Source organism: Phaethon lepturus, unplaced genomic scaffold (assembly GCF_000687285.1).
Source record: "Phaethon lepturus isolate BGI_N335 unplaced genomic scaffold, ASM68728v1 scaffold7816, whole genome shotgun sequence".
NCBI lineage: Eukaryota > Metazoa > Chordata > Aves > Phaethontiformes > Phaethontidae > Phaethon > Phaethon lepturus.
In genome coordinates this window covers 37,358-48,513 of record NW_010544049.1, presented here as the reverse complement: position 1 = coordinate 48,513, position 11,156 = coordinate 37,358, and the positions used below count along the sequence as shown (strand labels likewise).

Here is an 11,156-nt window from a genome sequence, read left to right as displayed (position 1 = left end):
CAATATGCCTCAGTTCTGTGGACCTTTATTTTGGTGGCAAATGGAGGGATTTTGTTTTTCTCTTGTATGATAGGCTCTCTATTTTCAGATACACTAATAGCTATTCTCTGCTGGTTGAAGACTCTACTGATCCATGGCAAAGAGCAGTTTTTGCAACCTCCTTATTTACTGGAGCTATCATAGCTTACATTGGCTGAAATCTGTCCCCCTCAAACTGTCTAGGAGCTGTGGGTAGCATAGGAGTTAGCACAGAATCTCAAGGAATGAAAATTGATAGGCGTCAAAAGACACATCATTGATCCTTTCAGAGCAACATTTGAGAAGCACTGTCTCAGAATAGCTGAGAATGTTTTTCATGAATCTTTGGCCAAACATTTACAGAATTTGTGAAGTATAACTGAAATGAGGCATTTGTTGTTTCTCAGGTTACTGAGCTAGCAGGCTATACCGCCCGTGTCTACAACATGTTTTCGGTCTTTGATGAGGTGAAGAGAGGCATCTACAAAAGAACTGCTGTCATTCAAGGGTCTGAAAACAACAGCAAGAATGAAGATAAAGCAGAATTACATATCGATGGTCCCTTGGAAATCAAAGGTAATTAATTCATATTTGTATATATTCCCTGTGTGTGGAGCTGGTGTAGTGGGACAGGAAGTGAACAGATGTTTTGTTTCTACAACAAATCAGCCTACCATCCTTAATACCCCATGTTGCCTTCCATTTTAACCTCCTGCTATTTCGTAACTCTGTGCTTATGTAGTGCTTTTCTAATACACAAAATTGCTCAAATGTTTTCTGTGAAAACTTTCAATGAAAAAGGCATTTCAGCTATACTGTTACTGGTGGTCGTGGTATTATTATTCTTACACTGACAGTGCCTGCTTTCCTCAGACACTTAAGTTTTTTCAGAAACTGAACCTGTAAAATTTTCATCTTCAAACACATTATTTTGTTTGGGGCAGGAGGGAAAGACAGATTGGTTTGGTAGTTTTTAATGAAAATACTACTTTGTTTTTAGTGACTAAAAATCAGCCTCTGCTAATTTTTTCATAATTTAGTGGGAATTTTCAACTGAAAATGGGCTGACAACTTTACCCTTCCCCTCACCTCCCAGATGATCTGATTAATATAAACCTTAACCCTCCCGTTCCTATCCTGTATCTTTCTGGTGCCGCTATCTTTCTGCCTCCACCCTCCCCAAAGCATTTTCTGTGTACATCCATTTCTTATTGTGCTCCATTACATGCCATGTCTCTCCCTCTTGCGTCCAGCTTTTCTCTGAGGTACTTAAAGGCAGCTTTTGCAATGGGCTTTACCCGATTTTCCCAACAGACCCCTTCTGCTTCTTCCCTCTGTGGTATTGAAAAGCCTCATTCCTTCCCTTTGGCGTCTGAAAACTTAAACCTTGGTTGAGTTGAAGGCACCAAAGTGTTCTTTATGAAGTACCTTCTTCCAATAATTTCAACAATGCTGCCCTCAGCACAGATTTCTCAAAGGTCCTCTGACAAGGTTCTTCATTACGAACAATCTGATGCAGCATGGTGGATAGCTTTGGAAATAGCTGATGTCTTAATCATGTAGATCTTGGTAAGAAAAGGCATTTTATAACTTACATTTTGTCATGTACAAGAGAAAAGGTTTGTAGTTCCTGGAGCAACAAAGTAATTTGGTGGCTCTTTTTAGATAACTGTGTTTTAAAAACAAAACCAAATACATTTTAGATATGCAAGCATGCTGTTCATATTTCCTTTTGGTCTAGTATACTTACACCCTACTCCTTTTTTCTCTGCAGCCTTTTCCCAAGATTTGATTCCACTACAGTCACACATTTCACCCAGCCTGAATTCCTCCTAAGTCGTGGTGACTAGCATTTGCTCTTGAGTGGTTGTAGGCTCTCAGAGGCAGCTAGCCAAGACCAAGCATTGTGCACAAGGACTTAAGTAGAATTTAGGCCAGATGAATCTAGGCCACACGCTCCACAGTTTTTATGACAAGTCCCATTGTAATACTGTTTTTCCTCCTTTCTTTTGGTCTTGATACTTCAGAAATCCCTGCAGAGTAGATTTGTATGTGGATAAAAGTACACGTGCTCACATACGTATATGTGTCTGCATTGTTAGAAAAGGAAAATCTTAATATTCAGCTTCCCCAAAGGCTCTTTGAACACATACTACTTCTTTTTGAGTCATCCAGAATAAGTTTATGTAACTAAGGGATGTCTATTTTGTGCCTTGCACTTACTGTTGTCAATAAGAGCATTGTGAAAATATGAAAGCTATTGTAATATTTTTAACAGATAATAATATTGCCTTGTACATAGTGTATCTAGTAATTCAGAATTTTAAAGTTGAAACAGAATTTTGTACATCTTGTGCAAATACTGTCAAATTGTGTTTCTGATTACACATAAATACGCTTTAAAAGCACGTTAAAGTTGCAGTCAAACACTGTGAAGTTGGGAAATAAGAATTAAGTTGACTTAATACTTACGTAGCTTATTATTTTTATCACATTTATTTGAACTACAATTTCTCCACTGTATCCAAGCAATTTTTTTAAACAGCAAAACACTTTCATTTTCTATAATCTCATGTTGAACACCACAGAACTGTTTTAAATAAAACTTACTTTAGGAAAAAAAGAATACTTGAGTTGATACATGGCACAGAAATTTTTGCCCAGGTTGTTATAGTTTGGCAAAATCGGAAGCAATTGAACAAAGAGCGTCTTAATGGAAAATGTAAAACTAACCTAAACTGAAAGAAATACTACCAGATCCTGTTGTAATAAACACAACTTTTCCTTAGTTCCATTTTTCTTTGTTCAGATTGGTCTAAGTTATAAAATAAGCAGACTTTTAATACAAAGAGAAATCTCTTTCCTTTGCATCTTGTTTGTAAAGGTAATTTCTGATATTCATCTAGAAGCCCAGCTGTTTGGGTTCCCAGTTGCCTGTTAATGCAACTTCTCTAATGGAAGTTAGAGTTCGTTTCATTTTTTTACTGTTTCCAGAAGAATTTATTTCAAAGTCCTTGTGTTAGAGAATATCCAAACATCAGATTGAGATTGTATATCTAAATTTGCCAGAAATCTAAACAGTTACGTTTAGCTACTGGAGTGAAATGTTATACGCGTTTCCACAAATACTTACATGACACATTTACAGTGTCCGTGCCTTCAAAAAGAAATGGAAGCAAGCCATTAAATGTTTTCTCCTTTGCTCTTGTTGCTGGAGGAGACTGAACTGGGCTCCGATTGAATTGGGCTCCGAGTTTCAGAGCTGGTAGTGAAAGTAGATTCCATTTTCTAATTAAATCCTCAAAAGAAGGTAAACTGGTCTGCCTGTGGCTAAAGCTGTCCTTGAACTTTTTTACTGGTTGATATTAACCACCACAAAATACAGAAAATACAGGTAGAGTATGAATAAACATGTCTTTATAGTGCATTTTATAGATATATTTGTGATACATACTGTGCATTATATTTGTGATCAAATTTAGGATTCATTGCACACTCTTGGCTACTGCTGACAGTGTCTTTCTGCCTAGCTAAGATTTATTATCCAGATTTTCCATGAGGGAAACTTTGAGCACATGAAAGAGTTGTTTGAAACTCACCAATTTATACTTCTCAGCCATGCACAGACACTGTCACATATCATTGCTTAATGGAAGGTTTTGCAAACTCTAATTATTTTTTTTTAATTTCTAGGAAAAGTTATTGATGTTGATCATGGAATTATTTGTGAAAATGTGCCTATTATAACTCCGAATGGCGATGTGGTGGTTTCCGGACTAAACTTCAAAGTAAGATGATATGCAAGAATCTTCTGATTGTTGCCATCACATTAACATAAACAGCACAGAATTCATGTACCTTATGTTAAGTACTTGGAGGAGCATATGGATAAAAGGGGAAATCCAGAAAGGTAGGCATAGTAGCTCTATAGAGGCAGACATATGTAGCTTATCCTGCTCAAAGAAAGAGAAGAGAGGATTTCTGGTGCTGTTGCCAGGTGAAAAACTGACCTGAGATTTTCAAAGGTGCATATGGGAGTCTCTGCATCCATCTTTACTTAATTTCAATGGAATTGGGGTGCTTTACTCACAAAGGCTCCTTTAAAAGTCTGAGTTCACAGCAACAGTGGAAAAATTGAGTCTGTAGTTTTGCTTGATCACCACAAAGAGCAGTACTAACTAATAGTTGACAGCATAGTTCACAATCCCAGCTGTAGAGTCTTGACTCAGTAAAAGCTTGTATTGTTTTTAAAAAGCTATTCCAGATACCACTCACAATTTTAATGGATGACCTTTACTTATATTACTCCCATATATATCCTGATCTTATGTTCTAGTGCAGATGTTATTATTTTAAAAAGTAGTTGAAGTTATCAGAACACTAACATGAATAATTCCAGCAGGGCCTTTAATTTAGCTAAAGCAGAGTGTTCCTTTTGCCACCTCTGTTGGTACACGAATTAGTATCTAGGAGGGCAGGGTCCTAGCTATGGCAAAACTTGCAATGGCTTCAGTGTAGGAATCTCAGATTTGTAAAACTACAACTTTATGGTCAAAGAGACACTTACTCATTTGGCTCAAGAGACAAAACCAACAGAAAATATAACATAGTCAATATATTTATTTAAAGAATAGACAATGACATTGTGATTATGCATAAATGCAGGTAATTAATGACATGGGGTTGACAATTTGATGTAAATGCTCATGTAACTCCCTCTAGGGGTCTTAGACTGTCTTGTGCCACATGTACTGCATAGTAACATCTTTGCATTTTCATTGCTATTGTAGGTCCAGGAGGGGATGAATCTTTTAATCACTGGACCCAATGGCTGTGGAAAGAGTTCGCTCTTCAGAATTTTAAGTGGTCTGTGGCCTGTGTATGAAGGAGTTCTCTACAAACCTCCTCCACAGCACATGTTTTATATACCACAAAGGTATGTGTTTTGTTCAAGGTGATATCTTTTTTCTGATTACATGAATATTGACCCTGCTTCTCTCATTTTCAAGCTGTGATATGTACAGCCAAGTTAAAAGGTGTGAAGCACAACCTCAGCTGTGTGGAGAGTGCTGAAAAAAAAATTCTCGTTGGTGGTGCAAATCTTCAGTCATTGGAAAGGGCTCACATACACGTGTGATGGAGCCTGTGCTCCCCTGATGGCTAAAGTCCTGGATGGTTGGGATCATGGGAGCAGACTAGAATCTGAAAGAAACTTGAAGTAGACCTAACAGACCTTAATTCCGATTCCACTTGAAAACCAAAGATCAAAACAAGTGAGAGTGTTTTTGTTCCTAAATGTTGAATTGTTCAAAATAATTTTCAGAACTTCAACTTTTACACTACAAGACCAGAATCCAATCTAATATTAACTGCAAATTGCCTTTTTAATATGTGCTCATTTCACTAAGGGAAACGTGACTTTTCTGTGCTTCGTTTGTATTCTGACTTGCTGTTGGACTCTCAGAACATAATTTAATGCAATTGATTCTAGAATATCTCCTTAGAGACTTCTAACTAGGTTGTTTTGCAAAAGCAAAATCAAACACTGAGAAATTTTGATTGCTTTCTGTAGTTCATTTCTTCCCATGGGCAAAAGAAGTATTCATGGTACAGTTTTTAGTCTTGTTTAAAAAGTACAAGCTATTAAGCTGAATGGAAAATAGTAACTGATGAGTCGATTTTCCTTGCTGCAGGTGAAGGTAACAAAAAACATTTATCTATAATTTTTTCAAATATATGTATAATTTATTGCTAGCTATTGTCATTTTTCTGAGCCACTTGAGGGTTTCATTCAGGAATTTGGAGCAAAATGCTTTATTAAATGTTTTTCAAAACAATATTTCAGAATTCCCGTTGTGTGGGACATTGTTAAAATCAGTTTTATTCTTCGGCAGAAGAAAAGCTATTCTGAATTTTCTTCATGCAGAAAATCTTCAGTTTCAGCCACTTCTGTGCTCTGTGTGATCCCAACCCCTTCTCAGATCAACATCTGAGGCTGGCTTGCCTACAGCCCTTTCCCCTTTACTTATGTCCCCTTTATTCTGTGAAAGCAAGCAGACTCATGTTGCATTTGCCAAGGTGCTGGTTGAGGGGGGGTTCATTTCCATAAACGTGGTTCTTTGTTAGGTGTTTCCCCTAACTTTGGAGCTGGGGGAGTTGTCCAGCAGACCTCTTCTTTGGAACATTTCAAAACTTTGGGTCAGAAACTGAGATTCAGCCAGTGTCTTCGCAGCCCTTTGTGACCAAAGCCATGTAGGGAATGGCATGTCATCTTTTCAATGTACCCTGAAAGTATCGCTCGTGCAGTCCATCCTAATAGCAACCCCCAGGAGAAAGAGTGCTGCTGTGATGTCTTCAGGACATCTAAGTGACATTGCCATGGCTTGGCTCTGTGGCTCTGTGTGAGCTTTGCGTTCCTGGAGGGTTTTTTAGGCAGTACAGAGGTATTCCCTTCCAAAGGGACAGAGCAGTGTCTGGGTAAATGGGGCAACAGTGAGTGACAGAGAGGGCTCTTCTGCAAAAGTGCTATACCTTGACTGTGGCTGAAGATTTTGAAGTCTGTTTGGGGGACAGTTCAGCTGTGTCAGTATGGATTCTGCAGTCTCAGTAGTGTGGCCTGTCACTTATAAGTGTCTTGTATTTGGAAAGGGACTGTGAGACTGAGTCTTGCCGGGTTTTGTGGGTGAATGTGGCTGAAGGGGTTGATATACAACAGCAGTCAATTAGATTTGTTTGTTAAGATATCCTTGACGATCCTGAGTTGCTTTTTTGCCCAATGTATTTGTTCTTTGGGCTTGCAGAGTCTTAGATTAATATCTGAGATGCTAAGACTGACTTGAAGGAGATTCAGTTTTAAATTGAAGATTATACATTTCCAGACCAGATTTGCAACAGATCTGTTGGATTTTTAGGGCTTTTATGTGGATTGCCTTACGTGGCCCAGGCATTTTTTTTTCCTGGCTGTAGTCCATTTCTAAGTTCCTTTATTTATGGCTTAAATAAATTACACATTCAGTTGGTGTTTTTTGTTTGTCCCTGGCTCTAGAATACATTCAGAATTTCTGTAGTAGTTTGTAAATTGTTCTGAAGTCCCAAAATTAAAGCAGCTTGTTTTGGAAGGTCCTGCTGGTGCACCATTTTGCTTATTAACCCTGTGCAAATTGCTGCTTGGTCAGGATTAGTTTCTGATTGTTTATTTTTTTTAGACATAACTCTAAAACTTCATACCAGAAAAGCTAGTGCCCAGCCTACTTTTCATCATATATATATTTCAACATAACTTTAGGTAAAATTTATGTTCCAGACTGAGAGGATCTGGGAGATTGTGGGATATCACCTGGGTTCAACCTACCTCACTCTTTTGTTTGATAGGTTGGTGAAAACTATGGTATAGCAGAAGGCTCTTGAATTGGTGGATGTCCATAAGAGCGGCAAGTTGGCGTGACATCTCTTGTGTTTAGGTGTATACATTATGTCTAAGAACATGGGGGACAGCACTCCATGAGTGGACAGGGTTACCATTGAGCCTGATGAGAGCTTATTCCTGCATACCATTCTGCATCGGCCCTCTTCAAGTCAAATATAGGAACCTCATCAACACACAGTGAATGGTGGAGAATACAGTGACTACTAAGTAACAAAATACTCCTCAGTAAATAGGATCCCCCTGAAAAGATTATTTTTTCACCTCTGTTTGTAATGTTCCAGCGCAGTATTCCAGAAATGCGTGGGAAATCACGTGTCTTTGCTGCGTTCAAAAGCTACACACAAAAGTATGATTTCTTAAAAAGTGAATTATCTCATTGTGTACTCCAAATTTCATCAACACAGCAAACGTTTTATAGTTAGCTTTACTTAGCAGTATGTAGACTTTAAAACAGTCTTAAGAGTACCTGAGGTTGCTTAGCATCATTATACTGCTTTTTAAAGATTTTACTGTGAATCATTGAGAGATTGTTTTTTTTCTCCCTTTGTATATAGGACCAGGCCATGCAGAATTTGTTCTTAATCAGTCGCAGTTGTGGTCGATGCTGGTGGGACAAACTGCCCTTTTGGAGGGCAGGGAGAGAGAAACCCAGAGATTTCTGTGAGTGTGGCTCTGCCACTGTCCATGACAGGCCTGTAAAAGAGGAGGGTGGGCAGAAGAGAGGGAGGCTTTAAGAGGCTTTAAGCAGTCCAGCATCATATTGGTGCCAGAAGCGGCTTGTTTTCAAGAAGAGATCAGTGCTAGGAACTGGTCAGAGCTCAACAAGTTGTCACATCTCATTGGAGCCTCGGTAACTGTCAGTGTGTGCTCTTACCCCTTCTTCTACTTCTCTGTACCTCTTTTTCAAAGTGAAATTAATTTGTGTTAACCACCTCTTTGCATTCCTCTTCTAATTAACTGGTCAAGAAGGTAGCATGAATGAAAAAAAATGTGCTCTAGTTGGTAAGGAATTCTGATTCAAATCAGAATTCAGAAACATAATTTCAAATAATAAATAATTAGCAAAAATATGTAGTGGATTGCATGAGTACCAACGCTACATATATGATCACAAGATGTATATATAGCACTTAGGGAATTAAAGAAGCAGACAATCCTTTCATAGTATATCAACAATGTATCTGAAAGTAGCCTGGTTTCTCCAGACTGTGCCCTGTTCCTGCTCTATTGGTCTTAAACATGGGAGGAGGTTCCATCTCTCTGTTGGTCTTAAACATGGGAGGAGGCTCCATCTCTCTGTTGGTCTTAAACATGGGAGGAGGCTCCATCTCTCTGGAATTGGTGAGTTCCAGCATACAATTCCTCCTAGCATTTATTCCAGCTCTTCTTGCTCTCCAACTAAGTATCTCAGCTTTTTCAGTTGCGAGGAAACAGATTCTGCACATGTTGGCTCTCATTTCCTTAGTTCTCCCTCGTTTGATATAAACGCCAGCAGAATTGCACACCTACGTACTTGCAGGTTACCCTGACAACACCACAGGAATATTCCTCAATGTCTCTACACCATAAAGCTGCAGTAAAGCTGCAGTAAAGCTGTAATCACCACTGGGTTATTGATACAAATTATTAATCATTTTCTGCCAGCTGTGTCTTATTGTCTTATTTGCATGGAGGAATGTCTCATGCAGTTTCTGTCGGTTCCATAACCTTCTGTCATGACTCTCGAATCTTCCTAGCACAGCACATATCTAAAGCATCCGTCAGCATTTTTCTCTGTCTTTCTTGAGGACTGATTTACTGATTCACATTCATAGAGCTTGGAGTAATTCTTAATCCATTATGCTTCTTTCTCTTGGTCCATTGTTACTGTTTTTTCTTTCCAGCTTGCTTCCACTGTAATTTGGATATTTTTATGAGGGGGGTGTTTCTTCAGTGGTATGCATAGTTTCTCTGCAATTCTGTGTGCCATTCTAGTAGAAGACCAACCCTGACTACTTTCTCAGCGGTCACAGTAACAGTCCCATTCTGTATTGTCTCTCTTTCTATTGCTCATTCAAGTAGATCTCTAGTATTTCTTTCCTTCAACACCAGGCTTGTCAGATGCTAAAATGGAGGCAACCAAAGACGCACTAGTATAAAATGTTGTTTGTTCTTCATAATTTAAGATTTATATACCTATATCTTTCTGTCTTCTTATTAATGCTAGGACAGTATAGAACATAATAGTTTAAAGGTTTATCTGACACTCCTAAGCTGTTTGGTTTTACATACGTCTGCTCTATTTCTGGTATTTTATCTGGGGTTTCTTTTCTGATGTCTTTTCCTGTCTTGTGTTTTTCCTTCTGTATTCTAAAAATATTCTTGGCTACTGAACAAAATTGCATCAGCTACAAAGATATATTTCCTCTCCTTAGCTCTTTTGAGTAATCCAAATGTCCGATGTGATGTGCCTCAAGTAGTCCAAGGTACTCATCAAGTGGATGAAACCAAGAAAGAATATTTCCATTCTAAGGGATATAAATAATAAAGTGATAAAATAAAATCATTTTGACATTATAAGCAGATGAAACTTTGAGGATTATAGTGTGATTCAAATGTTGTCTTAAGCCTGGAGGTAGTTAGTAGTGGCCACTGTCATTAAAATGTGGTTGTTTCCTAAGACAATTCCTGATTACCTAAACAATTTTATCTTGCAAAATTGTTGTGTTCACTTTCAGATACCCTATATTACGTATGAAAGTATGTGTATATGTAGTATGTATATATATGGTTCATCTGTATTAGACTACTTTCTCTTTAGCGTGTGGTCTGTTACAGAAGTAGCCCAAATGAAGTGCTGTGCAAATATGCCTATTCGAGTTCTGTTGCCTTATCGCATTTAGATTGGCTCAGATGTCTCTATGCTGTGTTGTATTTTGCACATCCTCATTCCTTGTCAGTGCATACTGCTCTGACTTTAACTATGACCTTTAACTTAAATACATATGTCTATGGGACCTGACGAGATGCATCACAGAGTCCTGAGGGAACTGGCTGATGTAGTTGCCAAGCCACTCTCCATGATATTTGAAAAGTCCTGGCAGTCAGGTGAAGTCCCTGGAGACTGGAAAAAGGGAAACATTGCACCCATTTTAAAAAAGGGTAGCAAGGAGGACCTTGGGAACTACCGACCTGTAGGCCTTACTTCTGTGCCTGGGAAGATCATGGAGCAGATCCTCCTAGAAGCACTGCTAAGGCACATGGAGGACAGGAAGGTGATTTGAGGCAGCCAGCATGGCTTCACCAAGGGTAAGTCCTGCCTCACCAACCTACTGGCCTCCTATGATGGAGTGACCCCATCAATGGACAAGGGAGGAACTACGAATGTCATCTATCTGGACTTCTATAAGGCCTTTGACATGGTCCCCCCAACATCCTTCTCTCTAAATTGGAGGGATATGGATTTGATGGGTGGACTGTTGGGTGGATGAGGAATTGGTTGGGTGGTTCCAGCCAGAGGGTAGTGGTCAATGACTCCATGACCAGATGGAGATTGGTGATGAGTGGTGTCCCTCAGGGATCCGTATTGGGACCAGTACTGTTTTAATATCTTCATCAATCACATAGATAGTGGGATCGAGTGCACTCTTGGCAAGTTTTCAGATGACACCAAGCTGAATGCTGTGGTTGACATGCCTGCGGGATGGGATGCCATCCAGAGGGACCTGGACAA

The 11,156-nt window shown here is 38.9% G+C and overlaps 1 protein-coding gene across 1 annotated transcript in view; it reads left to right on the top strand.

Annotated features, from left to right (window-relative positions):
• The first annotated feature begins 429 nt into the window (after positions 1-429).
• The window catches only part of LOC104621915 (ATP-binding cassette sub-family D member 2-like), a 36,243-nt gene continuing 25,516 nt past the window's right edge, over positions 430-11,156 (top strand). The window contains exons 1-3 of the mRNA XM_010288542.1: positions 430-594; positions 3,712-3,806; positions 4,809-4,954. Of these exons, the coding sequence (XP_010286844.1) occupies positions 465-594; positions 3,712-3,806; positions 4,809-4,954 (371 nt within the window). The 5' untranslated portion in view covers positions 430-464. The remainder of the gene's footprint in view (positions 595-3,711; positions 3,807-4,808; positions 4,955-11,156) is intronic.